Source organism: Carassius auratus, chromosome 34, assembly GCF_003368295.1.
Source record: "Carassius auratus strain Wakin chromosome 34, ASM336829v1, whole genome shotgun sequence".
NCBI classification, from domain to species: Eukaryota; Metazoa; Chordata; class Actinopteri; order Cypriniformes; family Cyprinidae; genus Carassius; species Carassius auratus.
The window spans coordinates 16,788,707-16,814,280 of NC_039276.1; the positions used below are offsets into that span (position 1 = coordinate 16,788,707).

General features: G+C 38.6%; 2 protein-coding genes across 8 annotated transcripts; both read left to right on the forward strand.

Annotated features, from left to right (window-relative positions):
• LOC113053356 (gamma-crystallin M2-like) lies at positions 1 to 12,026 on the forward strand. Of its 2 annotated transcripts, none has more exons than XM_026218298.1 (3): positions 1 to 16; positions 11,380 to 11,622; positions 11,718 to 12,026. In XM_026218298.1, the coding sequence occupies exons 1-3, from the start codon at positions 8 to 10 to the stop codon at positions 11,988 to 11,990; spliced, it is 525 nt and encodes a 174-aa protein (XP_026074083.1). In that variant the 5' UTR covers positions 1 to 7; the 3' UTR covers positions 11,991 to 12,026. The 2 variants fall into 2 exon arrangements, with proteins under 2 accessions (XP_026074083.1, XP_026074082.1); XM_026218297.1 differs by lacking the exon at positions 1 to 16 and adding an exon at positions 11,194 to 11,276.
• Positions 11,221 to 24,596, forward strand: LOC113053358 (gamma-crystallin M2-like). Of its 6 annotated transcripts, none has more exons than XM_026218306.1 (3): positions 11,221 to 11,268; positions 23,954 to 24,198; positions 24,324 to 24,596. In XM_026218306.1, exons 1-3 carry the CDS (start codon positions 11,265 to 11,267, stop codon positions 24,594 to 24,596), a joined length of 522 nt encoding a protein of 173 aa, XP_026074091.1. In that variant the 5' UTR covers positions 11,221 to 11,264. The 6 variants fall into 6 exon arrangements, with proteins under 6 accessions (XP_026074091.1, XP_026074086.1, XP_026074085.1 ...); XM_026218301.1 differs by lacking the exons at positions 11,221 to 11,268; positions 23,954 to 24,198; positions 24,324 to 24,596 and adding exons at positions 13,647 to 13,742; positions 13,846 to 14,088; positions 19,997 to 20,306; XM_026218300.1 differs by lacking the exons at positions 11,221 to 11,268; positions 23,954 to 24,198; positions 24,324 to 24,596 and adding exons at positions 13,647 to 13,742; positions 13,846 to 14,088; positions 14,182 to 14,496.
• The last annotated feature ends 978 nt before the right edge of the window (positions 24,597 to 25,574 follow it).

Consider the following 25,574-nt stretch of genomic DNA (forward strand, 5'->3'; position numbering starts at 1 on the left):
TGTGACCATGGGCAAAGTAAGTTATGCAATCCAAAGTCACAACAACTCACAAACTAAAAATAAATAAATAAATAAATAATAATAATAATAATAATAATAATAATAATACAATGTGTGGATACATTTTTTAATTATGTAAAGTTATCTTTAAAAAATTTCAAATAGAAGTGATAAATGCAACTAATTCTCCTTATTAAAAAGTTTAAATTAATGAAATAATTACTTTGACTTTTCAGGTTATCTTCTATGAGGACAAGAACTTCCAGGGCCGCTCTTATGAGTGTACGAATGAGTGACTGTGCTGATTTCTCCTCTTACATGAGCCACTGTCTTGCAGAGTGGAGAGTGGATGCTGGATGATGTATGACCATCCCAACTACATGGGAAATCAGTATTTCTTTAGGAGGAGAGAATATGCTAATTACATGTCTATGTTTGGAATGAATGAATGCATCAGGTCCTGCCGTGTTCCACAAACATTTGGATGCATTAGCAAATGTTATCATAACTTTAGTCTACGTGAAAGAGAAAACTTTTGAGCCTATTTACATTTGATCTCAGAAGTTCAGCCTGTTCAATTTAAATATATCTTAAATATAATTTATCTTCCACGACAGTACAGGGGATCCTACAGAATGAGGATCTACGAGAGGGAGAACTTCATGGGTCAGATGTATGAGATGATGGACGACTGTGACAGTATAATGGATCGCTACCACATGTCTCACTGCCAGTCCTGCCATGTGATAGATGGCCACTGGCTCATGTATGAGCAGCCCCACTACAGAGGCAGGCAGTGGTACTTCAGGCCTGGAGAGTACAAGAGCTTCAGCAATATGGGAGGCATGAGATTCATGAGCATGAGGCACGTCATGGATTCATGTTACTAATGTTCCGATGATTTAATAAAATTGAATGAAATTTGTCTAAATTTATTCCAGGCTTTACTGTTTCTATATATATATATATATATATATACAGTTCCTTCCTCTAATATTGCCACCCTAGGAAAATATGATCAAAGGCAGCTGTGAAAATAAATGAATGAAAGAGCCATTTTTATATAGCACTTTTATTGTGTATTTCTGTACTCAATAAAAGCACACAAGCACACAAAGCACTTTAAAGTCATTTTTGAGGTGGTCTCTCCTCAACTGCCACCAGTGTGCAGCATCCACTTTGATGATGAGATGGCAGCCACAGCACAACAGTGTCTGTGTGCTCACCCCACACCATCTACAGTTGGAGAGGAGAGAGAGCAGTACAGCTAATTTAGTGAATGGGGATTATTTGGAGGCCGTGATTGACTAGGGCCAGTGGAGGGAATTTGGCCAGGACACCAGGGTTTCACCCCTACTATTTTATGATAAGTGCCATGGGATTTTAAATGACCACAGAGAGTCTGAACCTTGGTTTAATGTCTCATCAGAAGGATGGTGCTTTTTACAGAGTAGTGTCCCCGTCACTATACTGGGGCATTAGGACCCACACAGACCACAGTATGAGCACCCCCTGCTGGTCTCACTAACCCCTCTTCCAGCGGCAACCTAGTTTTTCCAGTAGGTTGCGGAGTTGCGGCTAAATTTGCATACATCTAAATAAGTAAATCTTTTGGATCTTTCATTTAAAATAAAAAAAAATCACAAAATTCTAACCTTTCATTGAAGTAAATCAATTGAAAGTGGGGGGAACTCATATCATGAAATAAATGTTTTTCCTCCAATGCACGTTGGCCACAATTATTGGCAACCCTAGAAATTATATTCCCATTCAAATTTGTTAGCACACCAGGGTGACTAGGAGCATGAAATTGTCCACCCATGACTTCCTATTCCACAGGATTATAAATATGAGTAACACAATTAAAGCGTTAGTTCACCCAAAAATGAAAATTATGTCATTGATGACTCACCCTCATGTCTTTCCAAACGACCTCTGTTCATCTTCGGAACACAGTTTAAGATATTTAAAATTTAGTCTGAGAGCTTTCTGTCCCTCCATTGAAAATGTATGTACGGTATACTGTCCATGTCCAGAGAGGTAATAATAACATCTTCAAAGTAGTCCATGTGACATCAGAGGGTCAGTTAGAATTTGTTGAAGCATCGAAAATACATTTTGTTCCAAAAATAACAAAAACTATGACTTTATTCAGCATCTTTTTCTCTTCTGGTCTGTTGTGAGCACGTTCACAACACTGCAGTGTAGTGATGTCCGGTTCGCAAACAAATCAGGCTCGGCTCGGTGTTCATCTTCAGTTCTCTCTTCACAGCAACTCAGTCAGTGTAGTGTTTGAGTAAATTAATTACTATAGGATACTGGTTTATTTTAACTCAGAGGGAGTGTGAGCCACATTTAAAAAGTTAACAGTTTTAGTCATTTGTGGATTAATGCTTATTGGAGATGCGAACCATTTCAAGCGATTCAGTTTGATTTGTGTGAACTGGTTCATGAAGAACTGGTTAAATCTCCTACTCCTACTGAGGATGTTGGCGTCCACTCCTGCTCCTCCAGAGGTGGTGGCATTTGCCCCAGAGCCTGCTCTAGTTCACAAGTCCATTTCAGAGCCCACTCCAAACATTGAATCTGTTGGTGCCACCCTCTCACCATTTTCAATGTCCCTGATTGCCTACCTGCCTTGTTTGTTACTATAGTTACCATCATTAGTTACTATAGCAATTCATTAGCTCCTTCCCCTTGTTGACATATTTATTTCTTTGTCTAATCTTGTGCATTTTCTGAGTTTTACGTGTTTGGTTCCCTCCTGTTCATGGTTTCAGTCATTCTGGTTCCTATTAATTCCTTTAACAAAGCTCATCTGCATTTGGATCCTCTCACTGTCAAGGTTTGCAAGGGAGGAACTCAAGTGCAGACAGGATTCTCAACACAAAAGGGTTTATTTACAAAAAGGGAAAACAAAAACCCACGAGGGGGAAAACAGGACTAGGGCAGATACAACAATACTAAATAGGACTGATTAAACAAGATAAACAAAGACTCAAAACAGGAGAACACTAACTACAAATAACACTCACGGTTATACAGGATACAATATCTCAAAGGGGAATACTCTTTCACAAGGCTGACAGGTAGGAACACATATGGGGAACACAATGAACCGACGCAAGACAGAGCACACTAGGAAAGCTAAATAGGGGAACAATTAAGACACGACAGGTGGCACAGATAGCAATCACGACACGACTAGGTTAACAAGGGGGGCGGGGCAAGGGAACGAGACAACACAAGCACATGGCCCAAAGGCAAGGCCATGTGCTTGTACACAAAACACGGGTCTGTCATGATCCTGCCTCAAGACTAGGAAAAATCAAGGACACGAGGGCAGAATCATGACAGAACCCCTCCCTTAAGGAGCGGCTTCCAGACGCTCCTCAAGGGAACATCAAACACGGGACATGACTGACATGACAGACTGGGACACAGACACAAACCAACAAGACATGACAAATAACAACAAAGGCAAACATGAGTACACAACGGCAGGGTTAGGGTGACAAATAAAAAAAAAAAAACAGTGAAGGGGAGGGGGCGGGACCACAAAGTTCATGGGGGACAGACCAGGGCGGGTGGGTGGGGTAGGAATCTTAGGAGGACAGGACGAAGGCTGACGATGGGGGGTACGGGCAGGTCTGGGTGGTGAGGGGCGGGGAGGGGTCTCGGGACAACTGACAGGGGACATGAGAGGAGCAGACAAGGGACGCGGGGCAAGACTTACGGGACGCGGGGAGACGACAGCTGGACACGGGGGGACAACATCTACTGGACACGGGGGGACAACATCTACTGGACACGGGGGGACAACAGGACACGGGACACCTACGGGACACGGGGCCACATCAACAGGACACATGACTACATCAGCAGGACACGGGGCAACACTCACGGGACACGGGGAGACGACATCTACGGGACACGGGGAGACAACGGCAGGACACTCTGGATTTCTGGGGACAGGGTCTGGGGACAAGACAGGACTGACGGGGACTTCTAGGATCCGGACAAGACTAGACAAATAATCTGAAAAGGCTTTAGCAGCTAGGATAATTGGCATCTCCTTACGAGATGAGACAGACTGTACTAGAGTATTTGCTGCAGAGTCGGCCGCGGCACTCTCCTCCGCTCTCACGACTGCAGACTTGCATACAGCTCTCTTCCTTGCCGGCTCGGGCACGCCAGCGCTCACCGCTGCTGGCTCGGGCACGCTCACCGCTGCTGGCTCGGGCACGCTCACCGCTGCTGGCTCGGGCACGCTCACCGCTGCTGGCACGGGCACGCCAGCTCTCTCCGCTGCTGGCACGGGCACGCCAGCGCTCACCGCTGCTGGCACGGGCACGCCAGCGATCACCGCTGCTGGCACGGGCACGCCAGCTCTCACCGCTGCTGGCACGGGCACGCCAGCTCTCACCGCTGCTGGCACGGGCACGCTCACCGCTGCTGGCTCGGGCACGCTCACCGCTGCTGGCTCGGGCACGCTCACCGCTGCTGGCTCGGGCACGCTCACCGCTGCAGGAGGCGACAGAGTCGCAGGACCGGGAGACCCCTTCTTCCTCCTCTTCCTTCTAGGCCGCGGTGCAGAGGTCACCGCTGGGACAGAGACGGGTTGGGGAAGTTCGGTCTCGGGCTGGGCAGACTCTGACGCCGAAGACTCTGAGACTGACTCCCACGACAATCGTCTCCCTCGCTTCATGGGGAGACTGCTGGCTATGGAAGGCGCCTCAGGACTCTGGGGGGGACTTGCCTGATCCCCCAGGGTTGCCACGGCCAGGACACGACCCTCTGGAATCGTTGGCAGGTGGGTAGGTGGAGGGGACCTCGGTGGCTCCTCCTCTCGACCGCTTGCTCCGGAGCGACCTCCCCTGGTCCCCCGGAACACCACTAGGCGAGAGCCCTCAAAACCATCCCGCTTGCTGGCTGATGACATCCAGCATTGCCTCCTGTCTGCTGAGTTCCCTTTTGGTCGGTTCATTCTGTCAAGGTTTGCAAGGGAGGAACTCAAGTGCAGACAGGATTCTCAACACAAAAGGGTTTATTTACAAAAAGGGAAAACAAAAACCCACGAGGGGGAAAACAGGACTAGGGCAGATACAACAATACTAAATAGGACTGATTAAACAAGATAAACAAAGACTCAAAACAGGAGAACACTAACTACAAATAACACTCACGGTTATACAGGATACAATATCTCAAAGGGGAATACTCTTTCACAAGGCTGACAGGTAGGAACACATATGGGGAACACAATGAACCGACGCAAGACAGAGCACACTAGGAAAGCTAAATAGGGGAACAATTAAGACACGACAGGTGGCACAGATAGCAATCACGACACGACTAGGTTAACAAGGGGGGCGGGGCAAGGGAACGAGACAACACAAGCACATGGCCCAAAGGCAAGGCCATGTGCTTGTACACAAAACACGGGTCTGTCATGATCCTGCCTCAAGACTAGGAAAAATCAAGGACACGAGGGCAGAATCATGACACTCACATTCGTTGCTGAATTTTACCAAGCATAACACAATCACACTACTCTGACTCACTACAAAACACCCTGACTTATATGGCATTTTTCCATTGCATGGTACGGTTCGGTATTGTTCACTTTTGGGTTTTTTTTCCACAGGGTTCATTACCTAGTACATTTTTAGTACCACCTCTGTTGAGGTTCCAAGTGAACCGTACCATTACCAAAATGTGACGTGTAAACTCTGTTGATCAAAGATTGGCTGGAGAGTATCGTCACTACCTGCCTCACTGAACTTGCAACACAAACACGAAAGAACCAATAGATTTAAATCAGCACAGCCAGCGAAGGAAGAACTGTTTTGAACAAGTAGACATTTTTTTTAACAACCAAAAAAAAATTTCTTTTGAGGAAGTACAGACGTTCCTCTCGTTGATAGCAGAGGAGTGGATCCAGCTGTAGCTGGATGGGGCAACGTGGATGTAATAATAAAACTTCCTATTCATCGGGAAGAAGGAGGCGGGAACCGGCGCACAATCAAACAGAAACTTTAATAATCACAAATAAACACAAAACAGCGCATCAGCCCCTCACGGACGAATGATGCACGAAAATAAAAGCAAACACAACTAAAAGCCCAGGCCTGGTCCTCTCTCGTCCTTCACGGTCGTCGCCCCAGTTTTATATCCTTCCATCTCCTACGTGGGACTCAAGACCAGTGGTGGGTCGCAGGTGCAGCTCATCTCCAATCACTACACCTGGCCTCACTCTTCGTTCCCACGTCTCTCGGCCCCGCCCCACTCGTCACAGTGGAATGAAAAGATTTGTGGCAGTTGTGGCAGTAGAGGCAGCACAACTATAATGATATACGAATAATCCTACCCACTCTAAAGTGATACTAAACTGCAGTGGAAACGCTAACTAAGTCGAGGCAAACCGTACTGAGCCATGCTGAGCTGAGTCGTACCATGCAGTGGAAAAGCTTATTAGTTCCACTGACTTCATATACATGTGAATGCCGGAGAATGAATGCACAAGCTACTGCAAAGAAGTCTCACATGTCACTGCATTCCAAAAAATATAGTTTAGGGCACTCTGAGCTGCAGAGTCGTATCTCATGGAGACATGACAAACAGAAGATTGCTATGTCACAGTATGACCTTGACAAACATTAGGGGAACACAGTTATAAGCTTTGTATCATCTGAAAGATTTTCAGGTTTATCTGGATATCTGGGACATACTAGCATTATCTGTTGCCCAGACTGATTTGGCCTCTAACCATAAGTTGACATTCCCCTCACAAAAGTGGAGATAATGGGGAGAATGATAAGCTCCTGTGTGAGGAAATGGTTAGGTGTTCCAAGATGCCTAATGTTGTTTTTCCACTGCATGGTATGGCTCGGTACGGTTCACTTTTGGCGGGTTAACCACTGGGTATGGTACCTGGTACTTTTTTTAGTTCCAAGTTGAAGCTCCTATTGAACTGTACCATTACAAAACGTGACGTGTAAACTCTGCTGAGCTGTAATGAATAATCCCGCCCACTCTAAAGCGATACTAAACTGCAGTGGAAAAACAAACGTTGGAAGTCTGACATTAGAATGAGGCAGCAAGGCATGCTAAAATTGTTACTCAAACCCAGTAATAACAATTGACAAATTGAAGAGCAAAGAGAAACAGTTTTTGTTAGGGGAAGACCAATCATGTCCCCTATGTTTATCATAAATAAAGGTGTTGTTATTATTATCTTCTGCTTCCGTCAGACACATCCTTTCTGGTTGAAAGGTAAGCCTGTCTCCAGGGAGGTACACACTGAGACACAACCAATTGCCAAAATGCCTGGCTGCAGCAACTGAGGCCAATGCCCTGCTCTCCAGAACACCAAACACCAACCAGGCAGTGCTATTCACCTGGGAAGGGCAGAAGGTATATGGAAAGCTTCCTCCATTGACAAGGGCTGTACATCTCAAAGGAATCCGCGACTGGAAAATGTTGTCTGATGTGGGTCAACAACTCATAGTATGGAGCCAAAAGAGTCTCAATAAAGATAAATGCACACACTACATTCACATATGCACACACAGGATTCATACATGCACACACATGATTCATAAATACACACACAGGATACACAAATGCGCACAAAATTTACAAATGCACACACAAAATTTAAAAAGCACAGAAGATTCAGAAATGCATACAAAATTCAGAAATGCACACAAAATTCAGAAATACACACAATTCAGAAATGCAAACAATATTTACAAATGCACTCAAGATTCACAAATGCACAGGACAAGATTCAGAAATGTATTTCTGTTGATCACACACATATATCTTGATTTACAAACTGCTTGCGGTCTGTGAACTTTGAGACTCCTCTGACTTGGCTTGACACACAAATGCTTTTTTTTTTAAACAGGGAATTTTCAGCAACCAATCAGATATCTCCATTCTTTTAGCCAATCACAAGAATGCACTCGAAGTGGGGGATTGTTTACTTATAAGCCAATCACATGAACGCGTTTACACAGCGGCATATGCCTGTGGTGCAGCATATTATAGCCTACTTATTTATGCAATTGTATGAAAATACAGATGTTTAGATTACAATTCAGGTTTTTTTTTTTTTTTTTTTTTTTTTACAAAATATTAATTTAAAAATGTCTCAATACATATAGCCCAGTGACTGCAGAAAAAAAGTTAACCATGGATTCATAAATTTGCAATAGGCAATTATTTCATTTTATTGAAATATTTTAATGAAAGTAAAAAAAAAAGTTGACACCTTTTTCAATATTTAAATATATCTAAATATTCTTTTGGATGCAATATAGAAGTCACATTAATTACAATATTCAGTCCCTACATGAAGAGAGAGTCAGTGGTCCACTGTGAGAGGAAAGTGACTCTCCAGCTGCACAAAGTGGGTCTCCAGCTGCGTGAGGAAGGTGAGTTGTTTGCTTAGGAAAGTGAGTTGATTTCTTTGTGAGGAAAGTGAATCGTTTGCTCAACTTCGCTGCGTGAGGAAAGTGAATCGTTCGCTGAGGAAAGTGAGTCGTTCGCTGCGTGACTCGTGAGGAAAGTGAGTCATTTGCTGCGAGAGGAAAGTGACTCTCCGGCTGTGGAAAGTGAGTCTCCTGCTGCACAAAGTGGGTGTCCGCCTGCGCAAAATGAGTCGCCAGCTGTGTGAGGTAAGTGAGTCCTTCGCTGAGGAAAGTGAGTCTTTCGCTGCTTGAGGAAAGTGAATCGTTCACTGAGGAAAGTGAGTCGTTAGCTGATTGGCTTATAAGTAAACAATCCCCCACATTGGGTGCATTCTTGTGATTGGCTAAAACAAGGGAGATATCTGATTGGTTGCAGATCATTCCCTGTTTATAAAAATACATTTGTGTGTTGAGCCAGGGGAGTCTCAAAATTCACACACAAATGCAGTGAAGTTCACAGACTGCAAGCAGTTTTGTAAATCAAGATATATGTGTTTGTGCATCAGACATACATTTCTGAATCTTGTCCTGTGCATTTGTGAATCTTGAGTGCATTTGTAAATATTGTTTGCATTTCTGAATTGTGTGTGTATTTCTGAATTTTGTGTGCATTTCTGAATTTTGTATGCATTTGTGAATCTTCTGTGCTTTTTAAATTTTGTGTGTGCATTTGTGAATTGTGTGCGCATTTGTGTATCCTGTGTGTGCATGTATGAATCCTATGTGTGCATATGTGAATGTAGTGTGTGCATTTATCATTATTGACACTCTTTTGGCTCCATACTTTGTGGCAAAATCGAACATCAGGCTGCTGAAAGCCCTGGGAATCCACAGCCAAGCCCTGAACCAGACCATCAAAGAAATAGCAGCTACTGCAAAACATTGCAGCCAATGGCTCTGGATCAGGTGTAAAAATCACAGTTCAGCCCCAAGATAATGGGGACATGTCACTGGGGTAGGCCTGCCTCTGCAGAGGGTGTATTATAAAAGACAAAACACCAGAAGACATAAAGGTATAAAAATGATGATGTGTCCCTTACATCAACTAAGTGCCCCTGGCATCTACTAATGGTTGGTGCATTTTGGCATTAGTGCAGTGCAAGACACTTGTGTAGCCAGTATTCTGCCTTTGTGTCAAGTCTGTGACATGTAGCTTGATCTACAGTGCTACAGTGTTCCATTTCTGGATGCTGTAGAACACTATAGAATGTAAATCAAATATTTTATATAAACAAGAAAAGGTATAGTACTCAAGGTTATTATAATTGTGCAATAAATGGGGATGTTGACATATTAAAAAAGCTTTAGTAGTCTTTGACTTTAGATTTTATTAGACTGCACATTTGAAAACATGGAATATTTGGCTATATATTCCGATACATTTGGGTATAAGTACATAATAGGGGCAAGAAAGAGAGTTGGAAACTACAGGTCTATATGGATAGATTCTTCATTACTAATATACAAACCCAAACAAACCTATGATCAAAACACACTGACCAGACACAACATTAAAATCACCTGCCCAATACAGTACAGGTCCACCTTGTGCTGCAAAAACAGGTCTGATGTGTAGAGGTATGGACTCCATATGACCTCTGAACATGCACCATGAATGTTATCTGGTGGCAAGTCATCAGCAGCAGACCATTTAGGTCCTGCAAGTTGGGAGGTGGGGCCTCCATGAATCGAATTTATTTGTACAGCACATCCTTTAGATGGTGAATCAGGCTGAGAGCTGGGGAATTTGGAGGCCAGGACAACACATTGAATAATTGTCAACTGTCATTTTCTAATTATTGCATAATGGGAATAAACACATGGCTTGCTGTTTTGAAGATGCTTTGATCCTGTTGTCTAACAATCACTATTTGGTCCTTGTCAAAGTCACTTTATGCTTTTTCCTGCTTTCAAACACATAAGATTCAAGAACTGACTGCCTTCTTGCTGCCTAATATATCCCAAACCTCTGACAGGTGCCATTCTCATGATATACTGTAATATTTTTCATTTCAGCTGTCAGTGGCTTTAATGTTGTGGCTGATCAGTGTATATAAATACTGTATATAATAATGTAAAATAGGTAGTGGTAACATAGTAACCATATGATGCAGTTGACTGCATTCAATTATTTTTTAAATAAAATAAAATATATATTTACAAATCAATTTCTACATTGATTTCAATTCTACAATTTATATTACATAATTTTCATTGACACTTTCAGTCCTGATTGGACAAGATGTGTTTCAAGAATTTTTTATCACTCCATGTCTGTTCTGTGCTCAACTTAGAGTACACGAGGACTGCAGAGTGAATGCAGACAACAATTATGTAATTTGTGCCTTAAAGGTTCTATTTCACCAGTGAAAAGTGTGCAAAAAATGAAGTGGAGGTGGAAAAACCCACATTCAGTACACACCTACTGTACATTATGTGCTAATCAGATAAAATTCTTACCACAAAAAAGACATTAAAAGGTTGGCACATTTGACATTTATATTTGAATCTACAGCATTTGTACAAATATTTTTGTACATTACACCCACAAAGGTAGGGTTAAAGGTATTCTGAAGAACAATTGAAAGGATAATTACAAAAGCATGTATGTTGGTCCTGTGATGGTCTCCATGCCAACTTGCACAGTCAGGAATTGACTAACAATAGAGGCCCTATAGTCTTTAGTCTTGGTCTAGTATAAAAGGACAGGTGACAGCAGTCAGCCAACAAGCAGAATCAGCTTCAGCTTCTCCTTTTTGGAACTACTGAGAATCAGCCAGCGCAATCATGACAGGAAAGGTAACTTATTTCCAACAACAATTTTACATTAAATTTAATTCACTTGACTTTAATTTCATAAATATGACTATAAAACATTAAAATAATAACTTTGACTTTTCAGGTCATCTTCTACGAGGACAGGAACTTCCAGGGTCGCTCTTATGAGTGTATGAGTGACTGTGGTGACTTCTCCTCCTACATGAGCCGCTGTCACTCTTGCAGAGTGGAGAGTGGATGCTGGATGATGTACGATCAACACAACTACATGGGAAATCAGTATTTCTTTAGGAGGGGAGAATATGCTGACTACATGTCTATGTTTGGAATGAACAACTGCATCAGGTCCTGCCGTATGATCCCTATGGTGAGCTCAATTTCAGTTTATAAGATAACATATGAATAGATATATCTTTAACTTTCTTTGGCTGATAAATAAAAATGAATTTTCTTCCACTACAGCACAGGGGATCCTACAGAATGAGGATCTATGAGAAGGAGAACTTCATGGGTCAGATGCACGAGATGATGGAAGACTGTGACAACTGCATGGACCGTTACCGCATGCCTCACTGCCAGTCCTGCCATGTGATGGACGGCCACTGGCTCATGTATGAGCAGCCCCACTACAGAGGCAGGATGTGGTACTTCAGGCCTGGAGAGTACAGGAGCTTCAGCAATATGGGTGGCATGAGATTCATGAGCATGAGGCGTATCATGGACTCCTGGTACTAGTTTTCTGGTGTTTCAATAAAATTATTTGTAACTAAACAATGTGTTTTGAATTAATTAATATCTCCTATATTTTCCTGATTAATGGAAACAAAAATACAACAGTGCTTAAACACACACACACACAAAAAAGAAGAACAGTGAAAGCTTAAACCATATAATAGATTATTTAGGACATATTTAAGATAACAGCCAACAACATTTTATAGTTAAATTCTTTAAATAATCTCAAACATTGACAGTGACTATGACAAGTCTTTAAAAAAATCACCAGGGTATTGCAACCTTGATCAGGGCACTTAAACCTCACCAGAGGGCAGACACAAATTATTAATGAATAATTTTATTTATGAAGCATACCAGTAATTTATTTATTACTGTGATTAGTTGTTTATTTGCTTGATTTTCACATAATATCAGTTTTCAAATTTTCTCATCAGACACGAAACATCTGTCATTCTGAAAAAAACTTCTGCCAATAGCCCCTCATTAAAAAGATAACAAAATACTGGTTGATTCAGATGTTTTAAAACATTGAACAGAGCTATACTGAATTTTTACAGTACTGTCCACGTCAACATTGTAATAATTTGTCTGAGTTAGCCAGTTAATGGTAAGATTGTATGAGAGGGCTTTTGCTCCAATTTAGACAAATCAATCAACACAATTTTTAATTCAATACAGGATATTTTTATCCAAATTGCAAGCCATTACCTTATTTTTAAAAAGTAAATGTTTGCCTATGTCAGTGCACAAACTGATGAATGCATTTCTGACTTATGCAATACAACATACATTTAATCAATACCCGCACTTCCAACTTATGTTCTCTTTACATTCTCCTTGCTATCAAATCACAATTAAAATATATTTCAGTTGTTTGAGCAAATTGTGCAACATATACACATTAAAAACATAAGTTTGCCATTATTTACTCAAGTTCAAGCTTTTCCAAATCTTAGATTTGTCTTTCTTCTGTGGCACATAAAAGGAGTTTTTGTGAATCTCCTTGTTCCTTTTTTCCATACCACCAAAATGAATGGGAAAATGGGGCTATCAACCTCTAAAAATATAAAATACTGTATATATATATAAATTGTGATGTATTCCATAGATTTCATATTCCAACTGCTATGAATCTTTAACATAGCTTCCAAATTTCACACGTGTGGAAACAGTTTAGTGTGTGATTTCCCAAAAAAATATTTTGACCTATTTTGTTGAAATTTCTCTTTTTATGGTGTAAGCAATATATTTAGGACGTTTTAACAAAATCATCAAATACTGAGTGTGCTCACTTTAAAAAAATATCTAATATTGTCCTACAAAAAAAAAAAAAAGGGATTGACTGAACTGACTGCAAAAATATAGATTCAATTCGGCAAAAAATATTGAAAAAGTGAAACATTATTCTACTATGGTATGATATACTATACTATATTTTGGCATATAAGAAGGAAATATTAGCTTAGTAAGTGTGTTTTAATTATTTAATTTTATAATAAAAATAAGAAAATGCTGGAATCGTGACAAATAACATACATAATAAGCTTTAGTTATAATGGTCTCTATTTGAACTTGCACAGTCAGGAACGGGCAAACAATAGATAGGGTGTAGTGTTTAGTCTTAGGCTAGTATAAAAGCACAGATGACAGCAGTCAGCCAGCAAGCAGAATCAGCTTCAGCTTCAGCTTTAGCTTCTTATTCGTGGAATTACTGAACTACAATCAGCCAGCACAACCATGATGGGAAAGGTAATTTCAATCCAACAACAATTTTACATGACATTTAATTCACATGACTTTAATTTCATATATACAACTATAAAACATTAAAATAATAACTTTGACCTTTCAGGTCATCTTCTACGAGGACAGGAACTTCCAGGGTCGCTCGTATGAGTGTATGAGCGACTGTGGTGACTTCTCCTCCTACATGAGCCGCTGTCACTCTTGCAGAGTGGAGAGTGGATGCTGGATGATGTATGACCGTCCCAACTACATGGGAAATCAGTATTTCTTTAGGAGGGGAGAATATGCTGATTACATGTCTATGTTTGGAATGAGTGAATGCATCAGGTCATGCCGTATGATCCCTATGGTGAGTTCTATAAGCATTTTGATTTGGATTTATGTCTAAATTTGAAGTTGGGGCAACAAAAAATGAAATTAATGGACATCTCTTCCATTACAGTACAGGGGATCCTACAGAATGAGGATCTATGAGAGGGAGAACTTCATGGGTCAGATGTACGAAATGACCGATGACTGTGACAGTATCATGGACCGTTACCGTATGCCTCACTGCCAGTCCTGCCATGTGATGGACGGCCACTGGCTCATGTATGAGCAGCCCCACTACAGAGGCAGGCAGTGGTACTTCAGGCCTGGAGAGTACAGGAGCTTCAGCAATATGGGTGGCATGAGATTCATGAGCATGAGACGTATTATGGACTCCTGGTACTAGAGTTCTAGTGTTTCAATAAAATAATTTCTCTACAAAAACAAACATTGTGTTGTGAAAATAAGTATTCCACAAAAACACAAACGAAATTCATAGTAAAACACTTTCTCATAATGCACAGCATGTAAATCTCAATAAAAACAAAGAAACAAACAACAACAAAAAGCAAAAATCAAACATTTTCTGCCTAACAATGAAAAATATATCTTTAAATGTGCCTATACAGTGTTTTATCTACAACATGTAGGGTATACAGTATGTGTATGCAGGTTTAACTGTGTTTGAATGTGTCAGCATTAAAGAGAGAAAAATCCTTAATAAATTGAAAACGGTTCTGATAACATTTGAAAATAGTATTGATGAACATACAGTGCATATTTGAATGCTAAATTTTGCTTGCTTCTTTGTTTACAGAGGTGATGTGGGCATTTACAGGCTCACGCGTCTCACGTGGATCATTACCATATGAATAGCATGCGTGGGCATGATCACATTACAGATAATGAGCTCAGATGGTAAAGACTTGATCACACATGGGTTTCATTACTTCATTTAAAAGTAGACACTTCAAGCTTTCCTTATGTTTATATGTATATGTTTCTGATATCTGCGCGTGAAGTATTCTCTGAGTTTGTGTTTTTTATTGACGTGTTTCAGAAAGTAGTTTGCAGAGACTGAGACAGCTGAAAGTGCACACTGTATATTTTACAAAACCACAATATTTTATTGAAATTGTAAGTGAAAGTAGACCCTTTAAAGCCTTTTTTTTTTTCCCTTAACATTTCTTAACAAGTACATTTGTAGCATAAGTAATGTAATTATATTGACTTTATTAACTGTAATCAAATTACAAAAATTTGATATGTAATGTTTTGCAGTATTTAGATTACAGTAACCATTACAGGAAAGTTATACCCAACTATGTTTATAAGACAACACTTACCCTCTATTGATGGAATTTTTTTTTATCATTTATGAGTCAACACTTTCCCTCCATTGATGGAATTTTTTGACTTTCTGTGCTTTCACAGTTATATAGTAGAGAGTGCTATTACACATCTGAAAAAGTACAGAATCCCCTGTTCAAAACACAGACGAAGAAGCAAAAGCAAGTGATAGCATATAATAGCATATATACAGTAACCAGAAAATGTGATTTTCTAATCTGTTTGTAAAATAAAAACTATACTGAAATGTGCATTCAAGTGTTAAAAAAAAGAATATATTAAGCTAGAATGAAACAGACTAAAGATACGTTTAGTTCTCATCATGTAAATGTAGTTAAACCAAACAGATACGGACACACACACACACACACAATATTTTTATATGACTACTAGTCCTATATGTAATTCAAAATAATTTACCTGTAGGCTATCAAAATGTAAACAAAGCAAAATATTCATAGCCAGTACAGACTATTAAAAACATGAGAAAAGCTTCTAAGATGTAATAGTGGTCTTGGGTGTCCCCACAATGTGTCTGTAAAGTTTAATCTCAAAATACCCCACAAATCATTTATTACAATATGCTGAAAATGTCATTTTTGGGGCATCTAAAAATAGCTGTTTTGGTGCGTATCACTTTAAATGCAAATGAGCTGCACATTCCCGCCCCGTCTTCAGAAGAGAGCATAGTGTATATCCAAAGCCACTAGAAGGCAAGCCTTCAACCTTTAGCCTAAAAAGCATAACAACTAATGCTAATACTTCCGCTTTGCCAGTATGGGTAAGGAGACCAGAGGCCATTTTTAAATGGATGTCAGTGGAGGAGAGGCTTCACTATGCTGAATAAACAGAATTTTAGAGGAAACGGCTTATAATTTAATGAATCGACAGCAAGGAGTGCGCTGAGGCTGTTTTTGAATTCATCAGCAGAAGTTAATTCAGGGTAGTTTCAACAGACGGAAACATGTAGACAGGCAAAGGGTCAAAACCAGACTAACAGTCCAATCCGTTGACATACACAGGGTTAATCCAAAAGACGAGGGTGAGCAGGCAGGCAGAAAGTCCAAACACAAACATCAAGACAATCAGGTAGTCAAAATAGTGGGGATAATTCAGGTAATCAGTAGTCAAGTAAACTGGCAGAATTATACATAGGGAATGCAAGCAAGATAACTAGAGAAACACTTGGTAAGACAGATTAACTGCCAATAAATTGCAAAGGGTTTGTGAACAGTCTCTGGCTATAAAGCCACCGAACAGGAAATGAGTAGTGAGGAAGCAGAGGTAGTAGGACACAGTCAGTACTCTGCTAGATTGGTATTATATCGGCTAATCTTTAACATGTTTTACACTAAACAAAACCTTTGGATTTAACTATTTTTAGAGTTTACACCGAAAAAAAAATAATAATAAAGTTTTATAAGAGAAGGCACACACTATTTTTCAGCTTATGGCACTTCTCATACATTCCTTTGGTATCCATAAACACAGATTGAGCGTCACACAACTCTTTCTGAAATTTAATGATGTCAAGGCTATAATGTGATTGGCTATCAAGGAAAATACGATCCAAGTTGACCGTTACGTTTTCGCCAATAGTAATACAGACCCTCTCACCTCCCTATAGTAAACAATCTCTACAATCTCTGGTATATCTCAGCTTCTCATACCTACAGCAATAAACAGCGGGTAGCAACATGACTGAGAGTGAAAGAACTGGTGTTCAGCTATACATGTTGAACCAGAGTCTGACACAGAGAGACTCTGGCAGAAGACAAATATCAGAAAGAACTAGGACATCTCTGAATGGTTATTTGATACATTTATATACATTCAGAGTGTTCACTGCCAATTTGCAATGATGGATGAGTAGCACACACACATACACACAAATACTTTGAATACACACGCACACAAAATATGGTTTAAACATTAGCTGAGCACTATAACGACATGACATTTATGCAAGGGATACTGTCGCATCATATTCAAATATTATTTCTTGTACTGGTGCTCATGGGGCAAATATGAGAGGATGCCTTCAGAAACCAGAGAATGTATGCTGCATTTAGTGTTTTTAATGTCACGTCTTTACAGATAAACATACACAGTTTTTCAAGAAAAATTATCTTTAGCATTGTTCTTTACAAACGTGAGCTTATACAGTATCTAAACAAGGTTAAAAAGAGATGGAAGACTTTAGGTCTCTAAGGGTGCTTTCACACTAGCACTTTTGGTGCGCTCCCGGTTTTGATCGATGCCAGAGTTTGGTTCGTTTGGATGATGTGAACGCTGTCTTCCGTACTCGGATGCGCACCCACGAACCGTACCCGAGTCCGCTTAAAAACAGTAGTCTGGGGTACGCTTCATGTGAACTCTGGTACAGTTCGCTGCTTATGTGAACGCAGTCGTACCAAATCGCGGAAGTGAATCGCTTTTAATGACAAATTATTTGATGAAAATGTGTGTTTGTGTGTGTCGCCTTTAAGGTTCTTTAGAGCATTTCCAGTACATTCATAAGACAGACGCAAGTGCCGTTATGTACTGAAGCTTTATAAACGAAACGAACAGTTCAAAAGCGTAATACATAAAAGTGCAGAGAGTAATGTTATGCATTTGCCGCCTTGCGCTGTCGTTACCAAGCAACGGGGTAAACAGCTGCTGGCTTGATGATGCAAGCGAACCGCGGTTCGGACTCAAATATTATAATATGAACACAGTCCAGTAGGGGGAGGGGGGAGCAACCGAACTCGGGTTCTGACCAGGCAAGTGAACCAAGTTTGAAACCACCCTAAGGCAACAATAGCTTTAGCCGCATTTGTTGTTAAAATGGCTAACAGGCACATTGACTGAAATGGCGATTTACTCAAAATTCATAAAAAATAAACAGTGTGACACTTACTTCTTCTGGAGGTGAAGCTGGTACAGATAGTTAGTTAGTAGTATTTTATTGTTCAGCCTAAGCTGAAAATACATCCTTGAATAACAACTTTTTAGCAATGCCTGCCCTTGTATTGCCCCTCATTCACAAAGCAGTCTGTAGTGAAATGATTTGTTCAGATATAAACAAATTTTGGTACAGTTTGAGATGCATTACTTTCAAAAATAAATATTATCCACTGCATCCTCAGTGGCTCAGATTTTGAGAGAAAATTAAGACTCTCGGGTTTAGTCTTACATCCAAACCCAGAACACTGGGATTGCTTAGGAGATATTAGGCTTGTTCGACTTCATGCACTGCCACAAATATAGGCTGCCACCTGACAAAAGCAATGCATTCTGGTTAGAACATTTGTCCGACTTTGATCGATGCCGCAGCAGTTTTAGGATCACACGTCCCATCAAAGTACCACGAGAACAAAACTAACCAGCCACCTAAATAAAAACAAACAACAACAAATACTGCTTGTATTCTGTGTTATTGATTAGAATCACTCAGCAACAACATTTGCTTGTGTTTACACTAATTCTATTGGCTATACGCGATTTTATAGAAATTTTCCAAACACACGGATACTCTAAACTTTCATTAAAAGAGAGCACTGCTAAAAGCAAAAGAAATGGCAGACAGCAGTTGCTGAATTGTTCAGTAACATCAGAACTTAGCAAAGGAACACTGTATATGACTTTACCAAATACATTAAATATACTGTACCTTGGCAGAACAAACTATGTGACAAGATTCCCCACAGTGGTAAAGGCGTTAATTATGTATTGTTTGCAATATTGATTACAGTAGAATTATTGTATTTTATAAAACTACATATGAAGTCAGTGAACTAAAGGTCTAGCCTAGATAAATTTGTATCTCTTAATATAACACTGAGCAATACCTAGCTGTGGGTAATAATACCTTTGGTTGTTTGTACTCGAATTTACATTAATAATACAGAGTACTAGAAATGTTTAAACTTCCGAAGTGTTAGGGTCCTAATAAATGCGAGTGCTAAGAACTACATAACAAGCTTAAACTATAATGGCCTCTATGCCAACCTGCACAGTCAGGAATTGTCTAACAATAGAGGCTGTGTAGTCTTTAGTCTTAGTCTGGTATAAAAGCACAGGTGACAGCAGTCAGCCAGCAAGCAGAATCAGCTTCAGCTTCTCCTTTGTGGAAATACCGAGGATCAGCCAGCGCAGCCATGAAGGTAAACATTCCTGATCCATTTCCACAAAATTTGACTTTAAAATATTTGATTGGTTTATTTCACTTTACATCATCAAAATATTAACTTTGAATTTTCAGGTCACTTTCTTTGAGGACAAGAACTTCCAGGGTCGCTCTTATGAGTGCATGGGTGATTGTGCTGACATGCACTCCTACATGAGCCGCTGTCACTCTTGCAGAGTGGAGAGTGGCTGCTGGATGATGTACGATCAACACAACTACATGGGAAATCAGTATTTCTTTAGGAGGGGAGAATATGCTGACTACATGTCTATGTTTGGAATGAGCAACTGCATCAGGTCCTGCCGCATGATCCCTATGGTGAGCTCAATATAAGCATTTTTTTTTTATTCTATATAAACATAAATTTATCTTTAAACATTTTTTTGGCTGATAATGTTAAACTAAAAGGACTTCTCTTCCAATACAGTACAGGGGATCCTACAGAATGAGGATCTATGAGAAGGAGAACTTCATGGGTCAGATGTACGAGATGATGGATGACTGTGACAACTGCATGGACCGTTACCGTATGCCTCACTGCCAGTCCTGCCATGTGATGGACGGCCACTGGCTCATGTATGAGCAGCCCCACTACAGAGGCAGGATGTGGTACTTCAGGCCTGGAGAGTACAGGAGCTTCAGCAATATGGGTGGCATGAGATTCATGAGCATGAGGCGTATCATGGACTCCTGGTACTAGAATTCTAGTATTTCAATAAAATAAAATCAAAAGCAAACATTGTGTTGTGAAAATGAATTTTTACAAAATCACACTTAAAATAAAATAATGTATGCGCTGAAGGCTAATACACTTTTCATGGTTACTTTTTCGTAATAATTGTTATTAAGTCCTTGCCCGCAATTTTCTGTCATTTATAAGAAAACACTTTCCCTCCATTGACAGAATTTTATGACTTTGTGTTTTCACAAACTATGATAGGGGCCGCTATTACACATCTAGTGAAAGAGCACAGAATCTCCTGATCAAAACACAGGCAAAGAAGCAGAAACAAAAGATGTGTATATATATATATATATATATATATATATATATATATATATATAAGCAGATGCATTTGAAAAATAACATAATCATCAAACATTAAACAGCATGCAAATCAGAACGGCCTAAAGTTACCAAGGATTTTAATGAAATAATTTCTCTACAAAACTCTACATTTATTTATGAAAATAATGAATATATGGTGTTATTTTTTTGTCAAAAGTTATGAGTGTGTAAGACATGCTCATAAGCACATTATGTTATTTCACACGCGCAAAAATGAACCTTCAGCTGGCATGATAAATGTACTCGTGCACAAATTCAACAACCGAGAGGTGTACATGTAGCTGCGAGCGAGCGCCTGGCATACACTTTCACACAGGGACATCCTTTTACCTTGAATGACAGCTCTCATTACAGGAAGCACAGAGTTGGGTTAAGTTACCACCGAAGAAGAGTGGGAATGAATTAGAATGAGTTTTCTAATATACATAAAATGTGTCTGCACGTATAAAATGCTGCACAGATCATAGTTAAATCAATTACCATCGATGAATATATTAGCGAACGATGAAGCCTACGTTTTGTTAAGCAAGTTAACATTAACTAACATTAACAAATGCATATACAACTACAGTAGCCAAAAGAAAGAAGAAGAAGAAAAAAAACCACACACACAAAAAAACCCCACAATTTTAGGAAATGGCAAAGTCAATGCTAACCCTTTTACCCCCTAAAAAAGAGCACCTGGTAGAAGACACTGGAGACGAGAATTGTCAGCATATTTTATCAAATTAAAGTTCATACTGTATGGTGAAGCATAAAAAGAGACTCCAACCCATTTTAAATATGCCTCTGTAACGGGCATACTGCCATCTTTGCAAATATGCTAAAATCTTTCATAACTTCTTTGGTTAACTCTGTGTAGCTTCTTTAGGCCAAAGTTATTGGTTAGCCATGAAATTTGTGTTGAAAAATGTTACATTCAAAATTTAAATAAGAACTTAGAACTTGAACCTGGATAAGGGCATGAAATGCAAGCTTTCACATCAACATTACCTATCACATCAACGTCACACACACTGGTGACACAGTCCAACAGAATCATTGAGCTTATCCAAATCTAAAATGATTACTGCTATAATATTTTTCTTATTTTTTTTTTTTTTTTTTTTTTACAAGAATATAATGACAGACTATATCTATATCATGTGTGGACAGAGTTTTTGCAGAGCAGAATTAGGAATTAGTTATGAACCACATTACTTAGCCAATTATCAATGGCAAATGCCATGTGGGCAGTAGTTGTTTATAAGAAGCACGAAATGCTGATCCTCATTAAAAATGTATTTGAAATTAAAATAACAAATATATTGTTTTACTAAGTTTACCCAATAATGTTCATATATATATATATATATATATATATATATATATATATATATATATATATATATATATATATATATATATATATATATATATATATATATATATATATATATATATAGTATATATAATAATATACTCAGATGTATATATTTTTTTTCCCCTTTCAAACATAGTAGACCAGGTGAGTTGCAATTACTGTGGCCAAGAACATTAAGGGTGTTCTCATTACTAAAATGACCAATGAGAATGAAACGTTAAAGAATGCCACAAAATGCAGACAAATTTTTTTTTGAAAGAGGCTAAATGAAAGTTGCTTCCTTCAACTTACATCCAGTCATTTTCAAAGTAACTAAGCCAATTAGCTTTCAGCTTCAGTTTAGTGAGTCATTAAATCTGCTAGTGGTTTCAATAAGCAAAATAATAATAATAATAATAATAATAATAATAATAATAATAATAAACAGAACAAATAAGACTGAACAATGGGGCTAAATATATTTTTTCCTTTCTCTAAACTTAGGTCAGAATGTGTTCATTTAGGCTCTCCATTGTAAAAATTCTTAAAATGTTCAAAATCTGTATAATAGGGTTTCTGCAGGTTTTATGATGGTAAAATTAAGACCAAGATTTTAAGACCAAGTAAAGAAATTTTAAGGATTAAAAGAGGGAACACAATACCTCAGTATGTTCTCTTAATGTAAATGCCTAGGAAGCACACAGTGAGTTATATTGGCAACACTTCACGGTTTGAAAATTTAACTTCCAACAAACTCCATTTTTTCTATTTTACAAAATATATGATTTACATATATGCATGAGGGGAACATAAATGGCTTAAAGAATTAAAGATTCTTAAAGAATTCCTGTTTTCACTACCAACCCCAAAAACTGGCATCTGGTATGTGTCATTTAGCATTATAGACTGGCTACTCACTAGGTTTTGTCTCCTTACTCTGATCTCAAAATCAAGGAAAGAGCTAAGGATACAGGTTCAGAATCACTAAGAATGATTCCAAAATGCATGCTCATAAAAAACAAACAAATCCATATAACCATAAGTTCTCAATCTAAAACAACAACCACATGATAAAAATACAAACGTAGGCTGTTTCCAGAAGCTTAAGCAGCTGCCTTGTTGCCAAGTGGCCTCATTATATTATGCCTTGATTTCAGTTATTATTGAATTTCTACAATACTAGTTTCTCACTATAAATAAAACCAATTTTTATCACAACAAAGTTGGTCACAAACACGCAAAAACTGACCACCATCTGCAACTTTCAGACACAATTTTACTCTCCTACTAGTTTGATATAGGCAGAAAATTATACATCTTATGCTGTTATCAAAAATCAATCAATTGAAGGTATCTCAGCAGACAGAATGTGCAAATCATTGGAATTCACAATCATTATTATTTCAATAACAGTTTACATTAACATTATACAATGTTCATGTTTAAATGATCCATTAAGAATGCTGGGAGCATTTTATAAATTATCATAGCCTAGATTAAATATTTTTCACTGTCATTTCGTGATATCTAAAGCAAAATATAATGTTAACAAATTGAGCATTATTTTAAATCATTATCAGCATTTCTTAAGAGTTTATCCAAATCACATTTTTTTACCAATATACTTGTATTGTTCTAATAAATTTAAGTACTAAGATCAACATACCAAGCTTTAGCTAGAATGGCCTCTGTTCCAACTTGCACCGTCAGTAATTGAATAACAATAGAGGCCATGTAGTCTTTAGTCTTAGTCTAGTATAAAAGCACAGGTGACAGCAGTCAGCCAACAAGCAGAATCAGCTTCAGCTTCTACCTTGTGGAACTACTGAGGTTCAGCCAGCGCAACCATGAAGGTAAACCTTGTTCTAGTACCAATTTCCACAAAATGTAACTTATTTTTTTTATATTTGGTATCTCTCACTTTAAGTCACTAAAATATTATACACACAAACAAATATATAATTGTTTTTTTCAGGTCACTTTCTTTGAGGACAGGAACTTCCAGGGTCGCTCTTATGAGTGTATGAGCGACTGTGGTGATTTCTCCTCCTACATGAGCCGCTGTCACTCTTGCAGAGTGGAGAGTGGATGCTGGATGATGTACGATCAACACAACTACATGGGAAATCAGTATTTCTTTAGAAGGGGAGAATATGCTGATTACATGTCTATGTTTGGAATGAACAACTGCATCAGGTCCTGCCGCATGATCCCTATGGTGAGCTCAATTTCAGCTTATTTAACATGTAAACATAAATAGGTTTATCTTCAACTTTTTCTTTTAATTAATTAATTTTGTTTTTATTTTGCTGATAAACTAAAATAAAATTTCTTACATTACAGTACAGGGGATCCTACAGAATGAGGATCTACGAGAGGGAGAACTTCATGGGTCAGATGTACGAGATGATGGATGACTGTGACAACTGCATGGACCGTTACCGTATGCCTCACTGCCAGTCCTGCCATGTGATGGACGGCCACTGGCTCATGTATGAGCAGCCCCACTACAGAGGCAGGATGTGGTACTTCAGGCCTGGAGAGTACAGGAGCTTCAGCAATATGGGTGGCATGAGATTCATGAGTATGAGGCGTATCATGGACTCCTGGTACTAGAATTCTAGTGTTTCTATTAATAAAACATTTTCTCCAAAAAACTAAATAATTGTGTCTTTAAAATCATTAATGCCACTTATATTGACTTGGGTAATACACAAACAAACAAACTTCTCATGAGATTAACATACTTTCACAACAAATCAACAACTGTAAAAAATAAGCAATTACTCTATTATGTTTGCAAGACATACAGGATGTAATATTAAAATTTGGCTTCCAAAAGACAAGATACAAATAAACACTGAATCCTAGTTCTTTTAGAAACTGAAAATGAAATTGCAAGCGGTCTGGAATACCTCAACAGTTAAAGCTAATCCTGAAGATATTTCCTGAAGTAAATGAAGTAGAATTTTGTGGGAACCAAAAAGCCAAAGAATGATCTATGTGGAAACCACACTTACCATGTGTTGTCAAATAGCTAATTAAAAAAAAAAAGTGGTGGTGATCTAAAAAAAAAATGTTATCTACAGTGTCAAATTTTGCTCTTAAATATAGTAAGAGTAACAAATGTGCAAAACTTAGGATTTCTGAATTGTGTTGCCAAAATTATAGATGGGAGTTAAAAAAATAAAATAAGAGGTGCAACAGTATTTGTTGGGGAAAAAAGAAAAATTAACATAGATTCTGTGAGTATTTTCTCATAAAATACCATGTAAAATGTCTTCACAGGCACATGAATACTGATTCCTAGAATCAGACTGCACAGTCACAACAATTCCCACATAAATAACGTAACATCTAATCACATATTACATAACCTTTTTACAAACACAAAAGTATAGAAGCAGATTAGTCTCAAATATAATTCACGCAAAAAACACGATTCACACATGCGTAGACAATTTCACATGCATGAAACCGAATTCACGAACATACAAAAAAAATTCACGTGCGTGAAAAAAAAAAAATAGATTCACAAAAAGCAATTCACAAGCGCAAAATAAAATTATATATTTATAAAATACATTTCACAAA

Bases quoted from the DNA above. Each gene is read 5' to 3' on its own strand.
- LOC113053358 (XM_026218301.1), top strand. The intron at 14,089-19,996 runs GTGAGTTCTATA...CTTCCAATACAG, and splicing joins CATGCCGTATGATCCCTATG to TACAGGGGATCCTACAGAAT.
- LOC113053356 (XM_026218297.1), top strand. The intron at 11,623-11,717 runs GTGAGCTCAATT...CTTCCACTACAG, and splicing joins CCTGCCGTATGATCCCTATG to CACAGGGGATCCTACAGAAT.